At 37.3% G+C, this 23856-nt stretch overlaps 6 protein-coding genes across 16 annotated transcripts in view; 4 read left to right on the top strand and 2 right to left on the bottom strand.

The window, feature by feature from the left end:
• Positions 1-23856, top strand: part of LOC129790073 (luciferin sulfotransferase-like) — a 767385-nt gene that overhangs the window by 456559 nt on the left and 286970 nt on the right. The window lies entirely within an intron of this gene.
• LOC129788207 (probable Rho GTPase-activating protein CG5521) overlaps positions 1-23856 on the top strand; it is a 626970-nt gene that overhangs the window by 316144 nt on the left and 286970 nt on the right. The window lies entirely within an intron of this gene.
• The window catches only part of LOC129788331 (tolloid-like protein 2), a 606934-nt gene that overhangs the window by 296108 nt on the left and 286970 nt on the right, over positions 1-23856 (top strand). The window lies entirely within an intron of this gene.
• The window catches only part of LOC129789821 (RNA-binding protein Musashi homolog 2), a 96867-nt gene that overhangs the window by 60614 nt on the left and 12397 nt on the right, over positions 1-23856 (top strand). The gene's annotated exons all lie outside the window — the stretch shown is intronic.
• The window catches only part of LOC129790533 (normal mucosa of esophagus-specific gene 1 protein-like), a 44975-nt gene continuing 24025 nt past the window's right edge, over positions 2907-23856 (bottom strand). Inside the window, exon 4 of the mRNA XM_055828085.1 lies at positions 2907-3165. Coding sequence (XP_055684060.1) covers positions 3052-3165 — 114 coding nt within the window. The 3' untranslated portion in view covers positions 2907-3051. The remainder of the gene's footprint in view (positions 3166-23856) is intronic.
• Positions 13899-15833, bottom strand: LOC129790219 (uncharacterized). The gene is made up of 2 exons (XM_055827616.1): positions 15748-15833; positions 13899-15655 (listed from the first exon to the last, which is right to left on the bottom strand). Exon 2 carries the CDS (start codon positions 15644-15646, stop codon positions 14873-14875), a length of 774 nt encoding a protein of 257 aa, XP_055683591.1. The 5' UTR covers positions 15647-15655; positions 15748-15833; the 3' UTR covers positions 13899-14872.

Below are 23856 nucleotides of genomic sequence, written 5' to 3'. Positions count from 1 at the left end.
ACACCATTCCCTACACAATAGTGTACTCTATATAGAATGTAGATAACTGAATAAATTCTACTGACACTATAATTCTAAACCTTCCGTTGAATGTATTCATGCAATCAGAGCAACATGAAATCCACCAATTGAACACTTTGTCCTTTTACCGCACCGCACTTTGGGTTATGAGGTTAAAGTGACAATTTTTCACTGAATCACACAAAACAATTGATTAAAAAGCAATATTGTGTATAGCTGAATTTCCCAAATGGCTTCTAGGTAAAAAGTTTACGCTATATTTGCAATTAAACGTGGATGACCCAAAACCAAAATTCTATTCTCGTAATAACAATTGCAACTCTGATTGATTATTCCGCTGAATATTGATTTAGATTAAACTGTTCAGAGAGATATATTGTAAAACTTAACCCAATAGTTTGTTTATTGTATTCTACATTTTGTATGTATGCTCTGAAAAGTTAAAATTAGTTTTTTTTTACATTCGATAGATAAAGAACCGAATAAAAACTTTCAATTTGTGCGAAAGTTAAACAAAAATATGTAAAGAGAAAAAGTTTTTGAGCCTTTACAGAGATCTTCAATCATTTATTCACAAAATTGACTTTTCTTGTAAAAAAAATCTCAAGGAACATTATGAAATCCTTAGACTTATGTGGATTTCATGAGAAAACATGTGTAGGAGTTTGAATGTATGGGATGTCATTTTGTGGCTACAGCTGTCGGACCTTTAATAATGTCTCCTGTATCATCAAAGTCATTTTGGTGATTTTCTAAGATAGAGAATTTCCACTTATAACTTTCTTTCCCCCTTATTTCTGAGTGGTGGTGTTGTAAATGTGGGAAAATGTTGTATATAATGTGATTGAATCTCATGTCGCTCGTGTGGTATTTTCTCACACAATACCATATAAGTTTGATTCAATAGGGGGTGTGGGAAAGCCTTTAATCAAAGTATCCAAAATTGAATTTCGATTCGACTAGGATATGGTTGTTTCTCTTAAGACATTTATCAACGTTTGGGTGCACTTGGTGGAAAAAAAAAGATGTTGGTAGTGAGTGAGTGAGATACACGATACATGCCTGTGGGTGAAAACTGTGAGTAGATGGTTCACATAAACTTATTCTCTTCCTGATGATGGTCGAAAACTTCCGCTAACTATATATGGAATTTGAGTACTGTAGTTTGAGATTCTTTGGCAATATTTGTGTATTGCTTTCTCCTGCTTACTGTTATATATAGCTTCGCAAATTGCAAGTTTATATGTACATTCGTTCGAGGAAAACTTTTCTTCTTCACAACCATACTTTAGTAGCGCTTTGTAGCATTTTATATAACAATATTATATATAAATACAAACAACATACATATGAGAATTTTCAGGGAGTTGCGAAGGGAGTTTGGGGTGGGGGAAGTAAACAAAATTCCACGGGGGTGTAAGGTGGCGTGCACAGACGACCCTTTCAAACCATGTTGTGTATGTGTATGTGAAGTCAGTGTGTCTTACAAAAGGGGGGCTACTGTGGGGGGGGGGGGCTGAGAACGGGTGAGTGGAATGGTGTGGGAGGCCTCTAGAATCGTTTCCTAGATGGGCAATATTGATGTTGAGGTTTGATAGTGAGCACCATTCTCGAGCATAAAGTGCTCAAGAAAAAGAATGGAAGGAAACATGGCCCGATTGTACCGTCTATCAGAAAGGCAAACAATGTTGCAATGAGCTTGTTTGTATCTATGGGATACGATATAAAATGGGTTTGAATGTCTCCAAAACAATTCTCCAGCACTTTGTCTTTGCCCCAAAAACTTGTAAGACATTTGCGTGGAAAAACATATTCTTTCTTCTTGGAAATTCTTTAATTCTAAAATGTTAAATCTATAGAAACCAAGGAGCTTTAAATACTTATTTAAAATACTGTTGGATACACCAAGATTGAGGTAGTCTCATAATTGTTTTGGAAAAGCTCAGGAAAATGCTTCTTCCTGCATAGAATCATGACCATGCAGAAATAAAATTCAACCGTTCATAATTAATTACATAATTGATGAACAAATCATTTATTCCACTTAAATGTTTTAATTTTTAAACATCAGAATTTTTAATATTTTTCTGCGAAAAAGCACTGAGAAATGGTACAAAAAATTGAACATTTTTTGCCCCTATTTACCACTTTATGGCATCAAAATCGAGGGGTAGATGAAATAGAGAGACACGTATTGCTTCTTGGAGCTATCACTGTGGTATTTTGAGGAAAGTTTTCCCGAAGAAAAATTCTGCGCTGTGATTTTTTTGTGCTTTTGGGCATTATTGCGAGAAAGGGGGGCGGGTGAGAAGACTATATAGGTGGCGAGTAAGTTTCAATTTTTCGTGTCCTTCAGTGTGGCTGAATGCGAGGCCGAAAATATTTTCTGTCTCTCTGGGAAAAAAAAATTTCCAAAATAAACGATAGAATCTGTGTTGTGTGCCAGTTTTTCGGGTATATCTACCCGACAGTTTTGTAAGTTTTCCATGACTAAGGATGAAACGTGAGTAAGAGGGAAAAAGACTTTTAGATGGCGGCACAGGAGGAAATGATATTAAAGTATAGTTTGACATATCCACACAATTTATGCTTTCTCTGGTAGTATTTTTCCAAACAACCCCAACTATTAATTCTCATATCATTCCGCCCACAAAAAAAAAACATTTGCGGGGCACATTTTTGTATTCCTTTTGGCAGGAGCGCGGGGGTGGAAAATAGCAGTGGCGCGCATTCAAGGGGCGACATCTCTCGTGTGCTTTAGGGCTCTATGACGTCAATCATTGATTTTTCTCTGATAGGAAAACAGTTCCTTTTTTTTCCTCTTTTCCACCAACAATGCCTCCGTATAGTCACAATGAAATATATACAACCACCACACGATGGAATTTTCGTGTGAAGAAAATATTTTTATTATTTTATCAGAAATGATAAGCTCTATGGTGAAATTTTACTAAATTGACAGCCTACACTGAATTTTTTCTCAAGCTGTCACTCTTCTGGTATTCTCACATTTTTTCCCCAATGATTCTTCTACTGGTCGGCCGTAACCTCGTCCGTCTTCTGCTCTTCCTTGCCCGAGTACATATCCCTGTAGACGGATGAGAGTTCATTCATGGCTGCGTACTCTTGATTGACGACACGTATCTGGGAGAAAAGGAAAAAATGGGCAAAAAAAAAAACATTTTAGAAATGATTTAATTACATTGAGATAGTAAAACGACAGAGGTCGAACGAGAGAGAGAGAGTCCATGGGAATATATATATTAAAAGTGTACGCATGATGTACGTGAAAAGCGCGGAAAGTGAAATAAAAAGGGAAACGTTTAGGAGAACGTGGGTGGGTGGGTACAACAATATAAATCTCAGAGAATCGTGAAGTTAAACTTTACGAATTTATTGTGGAAATTGCGTGATGCGAATGTTGCGAGTATATTTTGTTGTATATGTGTGTTCTCCTCGCTACCAAAACGGGAGCTTTTGAAAGAATGCCCATTCTTTGGCAGTCAACCCCCCAAACAACACTGCCCTATCTTAATATATAAAGCTGAAATGTTTGTTTGTCTGTGGCACATGAACTCCTCCTAAACGGCTGGGCCGATCTTGATGAAATTTGGTATGGGGGTAGAGGGGGTCAATACGAGTTGCAAGCGCTATATGGGATTCCGCCCCAACCCCCCTTTAAAGCGCCCCCCAGAAAAATTGATTTTTTCCCATTTTCTACCTGCTGAAGGGTCAGATAACGGGATTTTTTTATTTTTAGAATTTCTCGGGGTACCGTATTATTCATCCCCCCTATTAATATACGCCCCCCTTTTTTATAGCTTAAAATGGAGTTTGCTCACACGTGATTGGGGGCTCGGGTTAACTAGTATTGGAACATATTCACGTGTGGGAGGGTGATGGTGGCCCGGTGGTCCTAAAGTACCACCTCCACTCATCATATGTGAGCAATAAAATCACGAATTTTCTCGGCACAGCAACACAGTAGAATGTGGTACGGAGGATGATGATCATAAAAGGCTGTTTTATGGTGTCAGGGAAGCACTTTCCACCGTGGAGACTTCCGTGAGGGGTGATGTATGACCCTCACTCAGCACCGTCTCCAAGAACCACTCGATACTACGTTGCCAAAGTACCAAGGGCTTGGATGGAAAGCTTCCACCCTCACTGCAAAGTGACCCCGATTCTCAAAATATTGGCCGAATTTCACGTTGTTGCCTTTAAAGAAAAATGATCTTCAACAAAACAAACAATTTAATGCTAATTTATTATAAGTATACTCCGAAATTTATTAGTACAAAAGAGAAAAAAATGTACGCAGTCTGTGCAAAGAATATATATTATGTTGCACCATCCTACGCTTGAGGATGCTTTTTGAGTTTATGAATGTTTCTGCGAGCCATCTATTGCGGAAGGCAAACAACACAGTTTCAACCCTCTCTAGTTGTCTGGCTATATTTTCAGGCACAATGTTACTTCTCGTAAAATAAACTACTTACCACTAAAAAAAAGAATGAATTTTAAGAACTATTTATTGGAGAAAGTGTAGCGCAAAATGTGTGAAAAGTTTTATGCGAAAAAGATGTTCTGATGAAGATTATGCGGGTGGTGTGTTTTTATTAATATTGTGAATGGCTTTTGAAATGCTTCGGTGCTTTATGCAAAATTTATCAAGTATCTAACGCACAATTTATCGCAGCAGCTGCATATCAGATTCGGAAGATTGAAGATTGAGCACACACTTCAATGGTACTCCATGTGTCTGCAGCTTGAGAAGCACTGGATCGTGTAAAAAGCAATCTTTCTGCGGAAGACAATTGGACGGGGGCATGGGGTATAGAGTGGAATTTGGGGAGGCTGTGTAGGTGAATTGTGGAACAGGGAGAGACCATGATGGGGGGTATGAGTGAACGTTATGAGTTTAATAATGAAGAAATCCCCCTGCGTCATTCTCAGAACCTCCTCTGTCAATTTTGCATGAAGCTGTAATGATTTATAGACAGCACAAGAGAATAATGAGATGTCTGTGTTGTGGTTTGGTTGCAGTGGAGATTGGGAATTTACTGTCACCCCAACACTACACATACGAAATGTGCTGATCAGAAGGTGAATATGCTGAAGGAGTTGAAAGAAGAATCACTTGAGTGATTCTCTTCTTCAATCACCAACATTTCCTCTTCAGGAGAACCACTTGATGTGGAAGAAAGATGGTGCATGTTCAATTCCAATATTGTGGGAAATTGAAGGGGCTTTCGATTTGAAAAGTAAAACGTTGATTTCCTGAATTTTATCAAATTTTCAAAGTGATCGGAAAAATTTGAAAAATCATTAAATTTTTTCTCTCTCAAACATACGTCAATCTATTGGAAAATTTTGCCTAAACAATTTCCTTGCCATCTATGACTTCATCTATATCTTTTTTTTATTTCAAGACAGACTCCCCCATGTTATTTCAAGGGGTAAAAATATGTAGGAAATAAATCCTTAAGCGGAAAATGTATGAGTGGATTATACAACGAATATCATGAATATTTTTTAAAATATCGTCAATTTAGAATTCAAAATGTAGAATTCGATTTTCATCCTATTTTCTTTAATTAAATTTCCAATTTTGATACGATTTTCCTCACGTCATCAGGTTACTCTAACAATCATCACAAATGAAATTTTCTACAAAAGAGAAAAAAAATATTTTGACTTTTTCACACTTTCTCACAGCACAGAGAAAAAAAGTAATTTAATTTCTCATCCTTTTTCATAAAATTTTACTTACCCCTTAATGAGAAGGATGAATGAAAGGAAAATAAAGTGATGGAAGGGCATGTGAATTGTACCGATGAAAACCCTCTTGAAATGTCTTACAGACCGACATTCACGTCAATGCCTCAAAATAGACTGCATATGATGGTGATAGACGTGGAATTCTATCAAACGCTGGAATCTCATTCGTTCCCATCCCACCCAGAGTCACATCCCTCGAGCCATTCTCTTCACCTCATCCACCAACTTCTCTATCGGTCTAGTCGATAATTCCCTCCCGGGAAATGCTCAATCGGCCACATAATCTAGATCGGGTTACAGCTCTGAATCGTGTGGAGGAAGTGAATACATACATCGTCGTTTTGTATTATGTATATGTGAATCTGTCGATTGATGGACACCGGAATAAAGATTTCGGTGAGGTGGAGAAAGGGATCAAGGTAATGTGGGGGTTGGCTTGATGGACAAATGGGGGGTGAAAATTTCTATCTCAACTAATGTATTATCCTGCCAGGCTATCGGCACACGTTATACATGGATTCAAGCAATGTTAGCTTGAGGTCCCTTTGATCTTCGATGTGGAATTAATTTCGTGTAAATACAATTCACTAGCTCTGCATTATGTATTATGTAGCCTTATGTATATGTGGAAGAAAATCAAGAGAAAAATAGAGCAAAGTGTTGGCAATGGAAATATGGGAGGAGTATATTTGAATACAGTGGGAAAATCTTTCAGTCCCTCCAATTTCCTTTCCAACGATATCCTCATTTTCTTCTCCGTCCCATGGAACCTTTTTTGCTGCCTTTTCCATCTTCCGGTATCGTTGGATTTTAATAATAAAGCTCCCGCAAAACATTCCCTAACAATATATTTATCTCTTCCATACCACATAAAATTGCTATTGAAAAGAAGAGGAGTCATAAAAAAACTTTTTTTTGTGCAATAAGTAAAAAGAAAATTTTATTTTATTTTTTAAAATTAATTTTATGCTACAAAATTACAAAATGAAATATTTATGATGAATAAAGGACTTTTTTTATGTATATGAGACATCTCATTAATATTTGAAGCTTTGATGCTAAGGGTTCAACTACTCACTCTGATTACATAACTAATTAATTTCTATCTTTTTGTGAATTTAAGCTCTTCACGTGAAAAGCTTTACAGCAAATTTTCACTATTTGTTTTATTTTATCTCTTTGCAGGTGAGTACAGAAGCAGTCGCTTTTTATGCATCCCCGAGAGGAAGCTGAAGAGAAAAAGCCAGGTATAACATCCGTACACCGCACCATCCTTTATCCCCATTCCAAACCGCAATAGAGCAAAAATATCATTCATAAATATTTCAACTCTGGGAGGAATAGAAATGTCAAATACTTTGATTTATTCTCCGGAAACGGTGAGTCTTTCTTGCCATTGCCATCACTTCGCCTCAATGCTGTGTTATATGGTATGTTTTATATATATTATTTGTGTTTATCAAGGTTGATAACATGGTGGGTTTTTGTGTGAGAGCGTATACGCGGTCAGAAGGGTTGAGAGTTGGTGTGTGAATGTGCTGTACAACCTTTTCACCTTTGTAATCTTTCACCCCTAACCACTTCGTCTTCCTGTACCATCCGGTGCATCGGTTGCATCCTTCGTGTTCGTGTCGAGATGAAAGACAGAAACACTACAATGTTGGGGGAGTTACTTTAATAATTTCCCATGTACAGTCTTCACCCATTTTGCGACATCTATAATTTGAATCAGTTGCAAGAACTTGAGTGGATTTTTTTTCACTTCCACCCACACACACACACACACACTTTTCCGCTGGGAAAAATGTACACCAATTTATTGCAGAGAATGTTTTCAGTGTGGGAAAGTTCAGTGAGTGGAAAACAGCCCTTCATGGTGAGATGATAAATAATTAAACGGTGAATTAACCCTTAAATAAATAGTGCGTCAAATAGCATCCATAAATCTTAAGCAAATAATTTAGACAGCTTTCTCGCATTCTTCTTTCACTTTTACGACACGTATTGAATGAAAGGATTTCTAAGGATAATTGGGGATTTTTTATCACAAAGTGTTGATTAAATTGAGTTTAATTCTTTGGAAAATTGGGGTTTTCCTAAAATTACTTGATTAGAGTCTCTTTTCTACGTCAAATAAATTAACTAAACTTTTTTTTTTCATATAATCAACAAGATTTTTTTTTCATTTCTAAATATTCGTTAAAGTCTTTAGAGTTATCTTTGATGATTTTCCAAAGCACATCATCATTTTTTTTTGTAAACTAGAACCCTTTGATAAAAGAACGACGACGGAAAGTACTGTTTATATTAGCTAAACAATTTGTAAAAAGCTCTGTAAAATGTTCTTGCCATTATAGAGATTTGTTTTAAAGATAGCAAACTGTTGGGGAATAATTATGTGTATCTTGTGGGATACAATTTGACGCGCAGTCACATATTCTTGATGCAAGAAAGAAAGTGCATCCAATTAGCATTATGGTTATGGTGGTGCTTTAAATATCCATTAGAAAGATTCAATGAGTCATGTTTGAAATTTCAAATGGTGCAAAAGTTAATTGTGAATCTTCTCGAGTGTGGGTGAGGGTTGTACGTACAAAAGGCGGATGGGGAGGAATGAATTTCAGTGGCTTGATACATTCCTCACCATCTCGTTTGGAAAAAGCCATTGTGACATATATCTACATAGTGTCTGAGGATGAGACAGGGAACAAAGTGTGAGGATGTACACACAGAGAAACAGAAGCTCCATTGAACTCACGAAGTGGATATGTGGGAATTGCCAAGGGGTTCTATACAGTATGGTGAGAAGGGGGTGGTTGGTTGTGATTGTTATTGTCTGTGGGTGGTTCTGTTGCTGCTGTGTGGTGGAACACTGGAATTCCTCATCATCATTCTTTTGTCGGCTCATACACCATCAAATGAATATGTACGTAATGCGGATCGCTGCCTGCACCCTCATTCTCCCTGCTCATCCCCCTCCCCATATTGCCCCCGTTCGGACCAAACCAGGCGCCTCCACTTCATTGCTTTTCCGCACAACAGATACACCGCACGAAGTATCGTCTCTCTTGTCTTCTTTTCCACCACCCAACCACCCCCTCAACGGTGCTACATACAATATTGTGGGTGAAGCTTTTGAGAGGATGCTTGCTGGTGTGTGTGTGTGTTTTTTTTTCTTCGGGCCACTTTTCACGATTTCCTCTCGTTCAGTGGAATGAGGGTGGGAAAATGTGTGTATTTGTGTTGTATACATGAAATACGATACAAAAGGATGTAAAAAGAAACTTTTGTATGAATAGATGAAAAATGTAGTAACAGTGTGGCTGCTGTTTAGAGATGGTGGATGGTTTTCCACGAAATACAGCACTGTTACAAAAAAGTATTCACTTCCACCGACTCTTAAACTACACCCCTCACCGCATTCCGGAAGGTTTGGTGAGTGGATGTTGCGTTTTTTCCACACATTCAGCATAAGGGGTGTGAATTTTTTAAATCAGCACCACCATGTATGCGAGGGGGTTTCCGTTTGGATTTTCAGAATTGATATAAAAAAAGCTCACACATTTTTATATATTTAGGGGTTAGTTTGATATAACATTATATATAGGTGCTCAATATTTATATATTTATCCCTAAATACAATTATTTTTGTATTCAATTTCATTTTTTTCCTTTGAAAACATTTGGATTTATTGGGTCTTGCATTAAGCTCGCTTGTAACGAAATTCTTTTGTTTAAAATAAAACATTTCAAGATTGTCTAAAAGAAAAAGATAAGAGAGAAAAGTCCAACAAGTTACCTTTTATCATCAAGGTATAAAATTAATTTTAATTAATTTCCCAACACCAAAACCAAGAAAACAGAATAATCTGAAATGCTTTTGGAAAATGCATTTCGTCAGCTTTCTATTTACCAGCAAACTTTGAAATTTATTATGCATTCGTGGATATGCTGTATATATGTATACATACAATATAGGTTATTCCAGTGAATAAACCACTAATTGAATAAATTTTCTAAACTTAAAATCCCCCAAATCCCACATACAAATCCCTCAACTTTCATTGCCAAGTACTCAAGGAGAGCTTTAAATGAAATAATGCAGATATGTGGAGAAAATTAATAAAAATCACAAAAAAAAACATTTCGTTATGTATATTAGGAAAGAGGTAGAGCTTTTTCTTCTTCTCAAAAAAAAAACTTTGTTGGTGGATAATTCAAGGCCCTATGTTTACAGCGAAACTCTTCCTGAGAGGGGCTGAGTGAGGATGATGTGGAAAAAAATGAAATATTTTTTCCATCTCTCGGAACTTGTGTGTGTGGAAGCTTTTCCTCCCTCCGTCTGTGGCAGTGAAAGCTATAAGAAATTGCATATAGCCCAGGAGAAGGAAAGAGTGGTGAGTGCTGGAGCAGAAAAAATGTGAAGCCTGGGGAGCTTGAGAAGAAAATCCAAGTCACGGATGGAATTTTTTGCTATTTTATGAAGTGGCAAATCTAGCCAATCTAAGCAAGGATTATACAGATGGGAATAAATTGTGGGTGTTGTTTTCTTGGGGTATATAGCGTCCCCTCTATGCCTAGGGTTTGAAGCTCTCGGAGCTTTACACTATCTGGGAACCTTCTTCGTATTTTCTGCTTCTTTTTTTTTCTCCCTCTCCCCTTCAAATGTGGCCCGTAATTTCCAATTTCTGGATAGTCATTCTTAGGCATTTTGCCGCACAAAATATATCTGCGTGTGTGTGGTGGATTGAAAATGAGAAAGAGCGGAAGCTCCAAAAAGCTTCAAATGAAAGCGAAACTTTCCACACGTATCGAAATTCATGTTCTTTTTTTTTTCTTCACCATCCCTGCTACATTTTGCGAGGGGGAGGCTTTTTTTCGGAGGAATAGAGGAAATATCCTTATCCCAAGGATCACAATTGAGACCATATACCCACCAGAGGGAAAAAGTCTCCACAGAATTTATTTGATATCGAATGTGTGCGGTGAAATGTGCTGGAAGCTCAAATTGTGTGAATATATGGTGCTATATGTGGTATAAGCTCCATTGTATGATGGAATTTAATGCAAATTATAAGGTTGCCACAAGAAATAGGAAGTGGTTAAGTGCCAAACGCAATTTCCGATTCGAATTTGTGCTTTGACTATATACCTTTTCTTTCTGCTCATTCACCTCTAAGCTCGCACTTGTCGTTTTGTTCATCATCCCCATTACGCACACCACGGAATACGTAAAGCTGATATATATTTAAAAGGTAGACTAGGTCGAAGAGGAAAAAGCTCACTCGACAGAATGAAAAAGTTCGTATGAGCTTTTGGGTGCGTACAAAGTGGGGGGTGACTTCGTGTTTCATCCAATTAGCGTCATGCAAAAGTTTTTAATTGTTTCATTTCTTCATTAATATTTTCTCGTGGCTGTTTGAGATGGGTGGCATCTACTGCGCGGGAGTGGAGGGTTCACAGTGGAGTAGCGGTGGCAACTGCCATGGAGAAGACATCGCGAAGATAGGGGTAGCAAGGAGGCACAAAATTGATCCAAGGAAGTGGTGGAAATTGTTTTATTTTATTATGTTGCGACATGAAAGTCTCTAAGATGCGGGGGCGGACGAAAGATTCTCCAGTGGTGGCTGTAAATGTGTTTGTGAGACTCAAAGGCAATCCCGGGGGAGTTGCCTAATGAAAGAATTTGTCGGAATCCGTGGGAAAATTAATTAAATTTATTCAGAGAGCTCCGCTACCGTGGTGCTACTCTGCAAATATTTCATACATCCATACACGGAAAAAAATCATCTGGATTTTTGAATGTACATTTTAATATATCCAGAGCTTATATCTCATGTGCACTATGTGCTCATACTGCGAGCAAAAAAAAAACAGTTATGCAGAGTGGAGCAAAATAAAAAAGCACGACTGAGGAATGTGAAATTGAAAAGCATCTTTTGACTCTTTTAAATCTGTCCGAACAAACTAGTGAGAGAGAACTTTTCTCCCACTGTCCTCCCACAATTTTTCCATCCTTCTCACCCACACGGTATCTATGCTTTTTATAACCCAACGCTCCTGCATCTTTCCCTTCATCGTGACACGAACACTCCTTCGCTTGAGCATCTCAAAGTTGCACAAAGTCAGAATACGAGCACGTCCAGATGATGAGAGAGAAAATCCATCAGGCAAACAACAAATACCCCAGATTCCATTTCAGACTTTACTTTTTTTATTATTTTTTTTTTCAAATCTTATCCTTCAGCCCTCGTTCCACCCTTCATAATATAATTTGCAAAACGTATATAGATAGATAGATAGATAGTTTATTTTATATGCAAGAGATACAAAGATCTATAGTAGCACTATATATTACAATAATTGTAACAGTGTTAAGAGGATACAATTTTTTTTTATTAGTTCAAAAATAATAGAGGTTAATTTTAATATTTTAATTTTTAGGAAAATTTTTTCTTTTTTTTTTAATTTTAATTGTTTATGTATTTATTTTTAAAAGAACTGTAGGTGAAGTTAAATAGGATATTGAGTTGAGGATAAGAAAAGTTGGAACGGTAAACTTTTCATTTTCATAAATGAAGAGCATATATTTAGAAGAGAAGAGCACAAAATATCCCTTCCCCCTAGACGAAATGTTGCCAAATGGTCACTTTATATAACGATGAATCCTTTTTAATGTTAATTTGCGAGAAATAAAAAAATAATGTTTTCTTTAAGAGGGTTGTCTTCTTAATTTGCACTTAAAATTGTAATATCTATATATTAAAATTCTCTAATACCCCCACAAAGTCCTTGTAAGGCAAACGAAACACATGGTGCAGATTGGGCATAAAAGCTGGGGCAATTGTAAATTTGGAAAAGTGGCAACAGGAGCTATATAGATGTACGTGCGCGTATAATTTGTAACGGTTTTAACGGTTGATTTATTAATATTTACACAAAAATTTATGGTGAAATAAATTAGTTTTATATTTGAGTATGTAATTGCAATTGAATTACGCAAATACCACTTGTTTCCACTTTTCCTCTCTACGAGCTTCACAATTATTATTTATACATGGTATCTGTTGTATACCACGAAAAAGGTTTGCGCTAAACATTCAATGTGCGGGACATGGCGTGTGATAAAAACGTCCCCAGTGTGTCTCCCGTAGATTTATTTGAGTACACATACATACAACCCCCATACCTCGGGTAAACATTGGGGTATACCTTTTGAAAATGAAATAGCCCGGGCACAATAAGAACAACACAAAACACCCACCCACGCTTTGTCTTGCAAGGCAACCACCATCTGGGTGCGACAGTTACCACGATAGTGTCATCTTCATTTTGGCTCCCGGTGCACACATCTCTTTCATTATGACGTAAGTGGATAGTGTCTCAAATGGACTATCAAACACACAAACATACAGCTTGTATGGAACACCACTGTGCATGGAGCTTTTGTAGAGGGTGCTCCAAAGGGAACGACAGAAAGCTCATCCACTCATGGGAAAGTGCAATCCTTCCTTTCAAAATAAATCCCAATGCATCACATACAGCTATTAAATCCACCAACACGTCCCCTCTTACACATTAATCAACACATAAACACAGTAGAAATCTTTTAATGACACAAATTTGTCATATAATATGCATGTGTGCCACAAGAAACTTTGTATTCAGAAGCATTAAACGAGCTTATTATAATTTTGTTTGTGGGATATTAGTAAATGATTCATTCATAAAATAATTTACAACATTCTACGTTGATATTTTTTGGGAAACTGTTGAGTTTTTCTTTTTACTAAAAGGAACATTTTATCTTTAATTTTAATAAAGCTATATTGAAATCTTGATGAGATAAAACTAATTCAAGTGTCTTATTATTGTATAATTTAAATTAGCAACTGAAATTGAAGTCTATGCAACTTAATGTACACGTACAGTGACTTTCTTGTGCAGTAGTTGTTTTTAAAAGGAGATACAATGACTCATAGAACGAGAGTATACCACTCAATACCGTCACAACTGTTTTAAACTTGTGATTTTGCACTGGAGAGAGAGATACGAGAACATTTTTCAATTAGGAGCACCTTGTCATTGTAGGACGATATTCCTACATGGGCTAATAACTACCCTTATTTGAAGAGCTAACGGGTCCCGAACTGAATCGGACGAGCAACAGTGGGCTACTGAACCTATGAGTGCCTGATGAGCGGCATAGAGCTAACGACTCATCTCACTCTTTCACCCAGAGCAGTCCAACCCTAGACACACATAGTGCCACAGCTCAACGTATTATTACGGTAGAAGGGTTTCTCTACCGGGGCACATAGCATTGTTCTACATCTCGGCCTTCCTGATATGATCAATGTCCTCATTGATGAAGTGAATGGTCAATCCAGTGTCCTTATTCTTTCGTTATATTTCATCATTGTCATCGTGTTTGTTTAATCTCTTGCTTTTTTTTCCATGATAGAGTACACATAGTACTATGAGCTCTGTGAAGCAACTAAGCCTGGGCTCAGCTAGTGAAGACGGAGTCTTCTTGCTTCGGATCTTGTCTTGATTAGCAATTTACCTTCCTTCCATCTAATTCTTAATTCTTATTATACTTTTGGGTTCCTTTCCTTCTTTGCATCTTGGTTTAGCGCACTCAGCTTTCAAGCGGCACATAGCCATTGCTTGACTTTGGCACATAGCCTTCCTTAAGTCCTATCCAGTCCTCAATTCCTGTCGTGCGTTTGAGATTCTCTTCCTTCATTTCCTCTAGATTGTGTCTGAGTGGGGCATATAATATTTGATATTTTAAATCCTTCACATTTCTTTGTTGCTTCCTCGTTGTATGTCCATTCTCTAAAATGACAAAGAAATTATTCTCCATTTATATTCAGTAGGCTTACCTTGAGATCTTAATTTCACTTTTCTGTCCTGAAAAACAACTAATTAAAATCTCGAATAAATAACAATGCATTTCTGTAATTTCTTTTTTATTTGACTTCACACTTGACTACACTCAGTAAGCTTAGCTTCTTTATTTCCTCGAAATTCAATTTAATTATCCCTACATTGGAATTCATCGGAATTATTGTGGGCACTGAGCAATCAAATGTCCGGGCTTCTTGCATCTGTAGCAGAGTTTCTCAGAGCTTCGTCGCTCCTTGGTGGTTTTCTGCTCTTTCTCCTTATTGGCTTCCTTGTGTGCTTCACGCTGAGATTCTCGACTGTCATTCGTCTTGTCATGGCGGTACGGATGGTAGCGCCCTGAATTCTGCCCGGGATTGCGCTTGGAATAGCGCCTGTCTTGCTTGGAATCATCTGCGTTTTCATTGCCTTGTTCCGCATCAATTAGCACGCGGAGAAGTTTCGGGAGAGATTCGAAAGTTTGTGTCAACAATGATGTCCTTAGCGACTCGGATGGAAGGCCCTTTATTATGTACTTCATGGTGGTTTTGTCATCGATCTTAGCCTTTGTAGCCAGCGCCATCATGCTGTGGAAATAGGATGTGGTTGTTTCATTTTCTGTCTTGCGTCGGGTGTCAAGTTGTTTGTGTATCTTCGCGGAATCCACCACGGTAGGAAAGAATTGCAACAATTCATCGCGAAATTTTGCCCACGTATCCAGCCTCGCTTTGGCGCTATGGAACCATTTTTCAGCGGGTCCCCTCAACTGCATGGACGCATAAAGAATTGTCATCCTCTCTTCCCAATGATACATCAAACGCGCATTTTCCACTTCCACCAGCCAATCCTCTGTGTCAATGCAGTCGGCTAAATCTGGATCAAATCGCTGAATAATTGCGCTTAGTTCCTTTGGTCCCATGGGCATGGCAACCGTGGAGTTTTGCCTTCTCGACATTGTTTTTTCCTGCAGTTAAAAGAATTGAATTACACATAGCATCTTTAACTTTTTTACCTTTGAAAATCCTCTCTGTCCCTCTTTTATATCATCTTACTTACTCTGCTGCGATTTCTTTGCGCAATTTATTGAAATTTCCCTTGAATTTCCTCGCAACACACCTTTAACACTCAAATGACTTGCATAAAATGACAATAATATGACGCAATACCCGAGCATTCAATCGGCACGACCGAAATGTCACGATATGGTCAAATTCCAACAAAAAGTTCTTGTCGGAACTTGTTTCATGAAACACGGATAATTTCACTTTCGTATGAAATATTTCTGAAACATTCGCATTTTTTTCTCTCATATATTTTCCTATATAATTTCACATGAAATATGTTCAAAAATTATCATGAATAACCTGAAAAGGAATTCCTGTTAAGACATGTTATTCACTCAGACAATTATTTTGTGCGGGTGGCCACCATTCACACAGAGAATACACAAAAGGGTTAACACGGAAATTTCTGGAATTGCCAAAAATTTCTCAGAATTTCGTCATAAATGTCAAAACTTAAAGAACACATTTCCCTCAATTTATTTCTCTCTTTATTTCTTCTACTGGGGGGCACTTAGGGGTACTTGCGCTACTTCCATCGCCGGGTGCTCCACCACACAGTTGCTGGGGCGCTTCTCGATGATCTCGCAGTCCTATCTTGCCGCATTTCGCTGCTTCTACGCCGCATTTTTTCTCCACACGGTGGCGGCCATGTTGCTCTCGTTGCCCTCTGCGTCGTCCTCGCCGCAATTTTCACTTTTTTCTCACTCGCGCCGTGATTTTCACGGTTTTCCACACGCTGTGGCACACGCGGACCCTATCCCACTTCTGATATGTAGGACGATATTCCTACATGGGCTAATAACTACCCTTATTTGAAGAGCTAACGGGTCCCGAACTGAATCGGACGAGCAACAGTGGGCTACTGAACCTATGAGTGCCTGATGAGCGGCATAGAGCTAACGACTCATCTCACTCTTTCACCCAGACTCATCTCACTCTTTCACCCAGAGCAGTCCAACCCTAGACACACATAGTGCCACAGCTCAACGTATTATTACGGTAGAAGGGTTTCTCTACCGGGGCACATAGCATTGTTCTACATCATGGAAAACTACTCGTCATGGTTAGAAGATGAAAAAAAAATCCCCACAATTGTGGTCGATGTCTCAATTGATCTGTAATGCTGACATAAAACTGAAAATATTCACTCCTAGTAGACGCAATGCGGAATAAATCACACGAAGAAATCCCCATATTTTCCCTCAATCGTAACCAACTGGCAATCAATCAAAACAACAATTTTGATATACACCCTCCTACATGCAATTTCTCATATTAAACATACCTCCCCTACACACATACAGTACTCCACAAACTCTGTCAAAATTACTACAGCTAAAGTAATCAATTCTTTCTAATGGAATTTGCTTGCATATTTTCGTTTGAAAGCATTTTTTTTTCACAAAAACTCTCGGTTTGGGCGAGAGATGGAATTAAACGAGAATCGTTTTTAATTAAATTTCCAGCCTTAAATCTCAAATACGCCCTGATAGTGGAAATAGCAAATATTCAACTCGTGAGGTACCCAAAAAAAAAAACATTCAACTTTTTTTTCCATATAATAATACATCCCCTCTCCCATATATTTTACATAGTATGTAATATTAAAAAAAAATTATATATACAACCATCAAGCTTTTATTCATTCAACAGTAGGTACCATATACGTATACACACCGGCAGAAAAAAAGCTCTTCATGATTTAAGCGTAAAATGAATTCTAGTTGAAGATTATATTTTATTGGATAATTAAGTTAAGGAATGGCAGAGATGAGAGTAAAGTCCCTTATAACATTTATTTTACCATTTAAAAATAAACTTCAACACTGCTTGTTGCAAAATCTCTGGGTAATCTCGAGAGCACATCAGGTCTTGGATTATTTCAACTTATTCAGCACTTTTATTCCATTCCCCCAAAAATATATCGCGCAATAAAATGATTGCAGAATAGAATTCAGCAAGAAACTTTCAAGCACGAACCATCGTTTGAGAATTTATTTGTGAGTAAAAAGAATTTTATTGTTTCGAAATTTTTATTCCATGGTGCTTGCAATTTCTTTTGATAAAATATCCCTTCTATACAAATTCTTGAAAATACACATCTTCATCAGAAGATTTTGAAAATAACAAATGTCATAGTACTAAAAAATTATCTTTAATTTTTTTTATAACACATAATTAGAAAAAAATACAAAATTGTTTAAAATGAAATAATATAAAAGGCATTATGCTTAACGAGCACAGAGAATCACTGCTAAAAAGAAATAATGGAAAATTGGACATGGTAAAACACATTGATACCATTAGCGCCAAAATTCATCATATATGGGAAATTTTCCCCCAAAAACTCTTCTATCTCTGTGACACATAATTAATTACACTATATCACACCAATGCAGAGTAATAAATGATTGATTAATTCTATACATTAAACCCCGAAATAAATTGCAACAATGTGGATGGGGTTATTTGGGGTGAAAAGAAAATGTCACAGTGTGGGATTTTTTGTGTATGAAGAAAATTTCCCCATGGTGCCAAAAGATAAACAAACATTTTTCTTAAGCTCATACTCTCTCCAGTGACTTCCTGAAATTACAGGAGTAATCTCATTAGTGAAGTAAAACTGCTCAACACTTAAATACTTTGGAGAGCTTTTTCATCATCCTACAGGAAAATGATGTGCATAGTTGAGGGGGTGGGTGGGTGGTGGAATGACTTAAAAAGAATGCTGCGAGAGAGAAAAGAAAGTATGTTCGTATAGTTTTATTTAATGGAACAAGAACCACTCTTGAGGGGGAAATTAATTAAATTGCAGTTAATTTATTCTTAAAAGAATTTTCCCAATAAACACTTCGTGACTCTCTAGAATTTGCTCAATTTTCCAAAGTAGTTTAATTCAACTCTTCGAAATGGAAACTTTTAATGGTGAGCAAACAGGGTGGGAAATGATAGGATTTTTTGAATAAACAAAAATACCACAAACTCTGGGATTTCATTTTTCCCAATATATATAATTTGCTATTTTTGGTGTTTTCTCTCCCCAAAAATTCCGATCCATCTTCTTCACTTCCCTTATTTTTTTCCCATCCACCCGTAAACTAAGCAGCGAATTTTCAATCCGACACTCTCTATAATATAAAAGCCCTCTCCGCTATATAGCTGGAATATTAGGTTATTTTGTTGGAGATGAATGAGGTGGTAGGGAATGAGATGTAAAGCCCCGAATTTGTGGGGTGAAAAGCTCAATGGCATGAACTTCAGAAGCGGGGTGTGCTGCTACACGAAAAGCCCATCGCATGAGCTATTCTCGTACAACAACAAAAAACACAATGAAGGGAGAATTTGAGTATTTGGCCCAAAGTGGCCACTTGAAATTTGCCGAGATGACTAAAATTATTGCTGCAATACATTTTAAACACACATTTAACTCTCAATTTCACTGTAGCATCGCGTTTTACCGAATATTTTGTTGATGAGTGGGATATGTGGTTGGGGTGGTGAAATTGATGACAATGCTGATGAGGGGGTGGCTCATCGATGGGTGATTTTTTGGTCGATGAATGACACGGCAAACCACTTGACATTTTGTGGTGCCTGCATTATTCCAGGACCAAATTGAATGCGGCAAGATTTTTTCTCTGCACCATTATACTTTTTGTGACAAGAAAATAGCAATGACAGCAAAATTTATCAAGTGAGAAGGGAGGCTCTTTTTGTACACTCATCTCCCAATGATTTTTTTGTCGTGTCTGTGCTTCTCCTTAATTCTTCCTGCAGCTCTCGGCCACCCTCGCGCAATACTTGCCGCACACAATCCATGCTGTATACATTATTTATCAACTTGAATAATCATCGACGTCAGCATGAGCTGATGATGACGTAACTGTAATCCATGTGAGGGGTAGTGCTTGTAAATTGGGAGAAAAGCAAGAGAGGGAAACTCCGTGTGTGGGATTTGCTAATGATGGAAGAAGACCCTCATTTTCGATTGAATTTTCCAACACCCCGTAGAGATGGCGACACATACCCATTGGCTTCCGGTGTATTTTAATGGAAAGGATGCAATAATCCGCTTTAATTTTCCGAGCTGATTGAATTTTCTCTATGTATGCGTGTGTGTGTGGTAACATAAATTTTCCGTTTGGGAATATAAGAGGAATAAGGAAGAATTTGTAGTATTTCACCTGATGAGAATTATGACAATTTTCGTGCGTGCTGATATTTTTAGGGCTGACGGAAGGAAAGTGAAAGAGACGATATAAACAATGACGAATGCTCGTGTGAGAGAATTTTGATCAAGCGAGAACAGGTGTTGATGGCACATTTTCTCATGTGTAATATATTTCATATTTTCCATCTATCTAATCTAGCACAATCAGACTCTTCTATTTCCCTCATTTTTCCTCACATTCTTGCTTTTTTCCCCTTTTAAACTACCTACCATACAATGTAATATGTCAATGGGGATGCCTGGTGGATTTAGTGGAGACGCCTGGTTGTTCTATTTGATTCAAAATATTTTCCACATATTTTGGAGCTTTTAATTTTTCCCGAGGAAAATCCCCCGTTTTTCCACCATTTAGAGCGCCATCTATTGCAAAGTAGTGTCTAACGGTGCTTTTCCAGAGGGTGGAAAACATCGGAGGAAAACTACTCCAATTCAAAAGGGGTTCATCATCCAACAAGTACATACACCTACCCTTATTGAATTTTCGTACTAAAAATACAAAGAAAGCATTGTGGATGTGTTTGCAAAATATGTTAGAGAAGTGTTTGTGGGTGTGTATTGATTATTTTCTAAAATGACGGATGCTGTGCGCATGACACACACATGGATACGCGGAGACGACCGTAAAGGAAGGGAAAAATGTTTATGTGCAGAGAGGAAGAAGAAACGTTCTCACTCGGAACTCTTAAAAGTTCATTTTAGTCATAATATTTCGGGTGAAAAGGCCTGATATTTTCCCAATATTTATATCCCATGGAGGCAATTTTCCTCGCTCACCCTCGGTGTCTTTTTTCACCCTCACCCACCACCAATCCCATTGCCCATTGCTTCGCTAAATGGATGAATGAAAAGATACCAAAATCCGTTGAATTTCAATGCAATGCTCTTTAAACAGTCAAAGTAGAAGCGTAGATTTTTTTTTTAGTTAATAAAATATTTATGCATTTTGCAATACAATCAGGAAGGGAGATTTTTTTATAACTCTCTTCTCCTGGCATCGTCTGCTGGGGAACTTTTTTTTATGAACTATACTTTGTGTGGGGATTTTTTTTCGTGATGTATTTCTCTATACTGAAAGTATGCGAAAAAATACATTGAAAAAGGGGTAGTTTTGCATTTTATTAGCATATTCGTTTGAATGTGCTAAATAAAATTTTCCCAGGTGTATTGGGTGGGTGTGGAAAATAAATAATTAAATAAAAATTCATACAATTAATTTGAAATTAGTATTATATCAAATTAATGTGAAGCTTCAAAAGGCAGGCTTAATTAAAAAGTATTCAGTTTATATTGAGGAAGGAGAGACTGAAAGCTCACACATTGAGGGTGGTTGGAACTTTTTTTTTGTACCCACCAAACTCTCATGTCTTTCCGATGTATTCGATGCTGGGTAATAAATAAATAAATAGAGAGTGGATTGGGTTTTAGGTATAGGATGTAGCAAGCAGTCCAGGACAGGGAGTGGCCCACAGACCAAAAATAAAACAGGGTGAGGTTCTTCTAGACATTTCTTGCTCACCTCCATGATACACTTTCATGGGTGCTGTAATATATACATAGGTGTATGGATAAAAGTTGGTTTGTGCAATGAGCATAAGTTGTTTTTCCACCCTGTCGTCCCATCTCACTTACTCCACCTGATCATCCTCTGTTTAGGAGTAATACCATGAGGGTGGGAGAGAATGGAAATGGAGATATATTTTGTGCAGAAGAAGGTACTTTGGGAAAAGTATATGAGATGGGAAAGCCCATGGGATGATATTGCCCTTCTTCCATCTCATTCTAACTTACGGGAATAAATTTTCTTTAGGAGAGGAAAATACCAAAGAAAATATAAAGAATTCTGGCGTCTTCTGTTGCTTTCTACCACGGTTAGATTTCTTTTAGTCTAGTGCTCTGATTGTGTAATATTTTCTCTCATAGATTATAAAAAAGCAAGATCATGATACAAAGTTAATTATTTTTTAAACTTTATAAGTAAAATCATATTAAAATTTAGCTTCATTAGTTCAATAACGAAAGACTTCAAAGCATTATGAGACGGCATTTTGCAAAAAGAAACAAAAGAAAAGTTTTTTATTAATGATTTCTTCTCAAATAGAGAAAATTATTTAATTTGTAGATTTTAAATAATTATGAATAACAAAAAATAAAGAATATTTGAATGAAAAAATATTTCTCCGCCTACAAGAGAAAAAAAAGAGAAAATAAATAAATAAATGGAGAATGTGCAAAAGGGTGGCTGAACCACCGGTTGAAAATTCTATCCCGTTTCCTCCCTCTGATCGTCCCATCCCATTTGGGCTTATTTCGGGATGGTTTGGGAATGAAAAGAAGAAAGAATTGCCTTTCGTGTTATATACTCTTTTCCTCTCCTGTACTTGTTGATTTTGGCCGCCTACAAGGCATATCCCATGTAGTTACAACCTGAGGGGATTAAGACTTGGCACTTGACTCGCTTTTGGGTTGAATATTGAGGAGAAGCAGGTGTAATGAAACTGATGCAATGGCCCCATGAGTGGTGAAATGTGCATTTTTTAGAAAATTAGAGAGATAAATTTCGCTATGCATGATTTCTCAGTATTAACAGCGAATAAAATGATATATATCGCGTCAGTTTATCAGATATTAGATGCAATGCCGTTGATCCACTAGTGCTTACATATCTTTTTAAATGACGCACAACGTACAATATAGTTGAAACGAAAATACATCATATCTGCACTTGAATATCTCAATTTCGATGCTTCGCTGTAAAGTGGGCGGTAGTCATTTATAGAATCTCTTTGCGAAGGATACTCGGGGTTTTTTTTCCTTTCTTTCGAACTTCTTTATTTCATTATTTTTCACAAACACTAGTGGAGGGTGTGTACGGTAGCCCCACCAATTGGGGGTGTATTTGTGTGAGGGAGAAACCTCACGAAAATTCCGGGAGTGCCTTTTGTGTCGTCGGTGTAAAATCGGAGCTCAATCCCAACATGGCGGCCACCCAATCAATAGACGAAAGGAGGACGTTGTCGAGGAAAAAAAGGCAAATTTTCTCCCATCTTCTGCTATTCACAGAAAAAATTTCCACCGAATATCCTCTTTATGGTTCACTTAAGTGCACAATTTCAAGATTTTCCACCTAATGCAAGAAAGCCCCAAGGAGAGATTTTTAAATGAGAAAAAAGGGGTTTGTCGCTAGAGGAATTTTTCACGCAAAATTTCCATAAGACTTCCACTGAAGGGAAAATCATCAAATCCATTTCCAGAGCATTTGTGGTTGACTCTTGAAGATTATGTTGGGAAACGATGCAAATGTCCCGAAACAACAGTAAACTGCAAAAGTACTGCTGTGACAGGACAATATCACCGTAACCCGGTTAATAGATGAATTGAGAGCGTAGGGAATGCTGTGAAATCCTTACATTGGATCAAGAAGCACAATAAAAAATCACATTCACAAAATACATTAAAATTTTATCTTTAAAAGAGTAAAAACTCGTAAAAATGGATATTTTTGGCATTTTTTCACTTTGAAAAAAAAAAGTAAATTCAGGAAAAAACTTTTCAACTGAAACAAGTGTCTACTCGAGAGGACAAAGAGAGGTGGTCGATGGTTGGGGAGAAAAAAAAAATTTGGATATTTAAGGGATAATTGGGGGTTTATTTGGATTAAAAAAGAAAAGAAAATTAATTTTACTGAGGATTTAACATAAAATGATAGTCTTAGCGGAGCCGGATGGGATAAAATTGAGTGAAAATCCTCAATGTCTCCTCTCTTTTTTTTATGTGTATGTGGAAAACCCGCTTTTCGGCGCACGAACGAACACTGTGAGCTAACTGAATCGACTACCGGAGGGTTGGTTACCCTCTTCGAGAACTAGTTCT

Source organism: Lutzomyia longipalpis, chromosome 1, assembly GCF_024334085.1.
Source record: "Lutzomyia longipalpis isolate SR_M1_2022 chromosome 1, ASM2433408v1".
In the NCBI taxonomy this organism is placed as follows: Eukaryota; Metazoa; Arthropoda; class Insecta; order Diptera; family Psychodidae; genus Lutzomyia; species Lutzomyia longipalpis.
Note: the sequence above shows the minus strand (reverse complement) of the source record. Positions and strands in the feature narration are given on the sequence as shown.

Excerpts from the sequence above, each read along its gene's own strand:
- LOC129790219 (XM_055827616.1), bottom strand. The coding sequence starts at position 15,646 with ATGTCGAGAAGGCAAAACTCCACGGTTGCCATGCCCATGGGACCAAAG.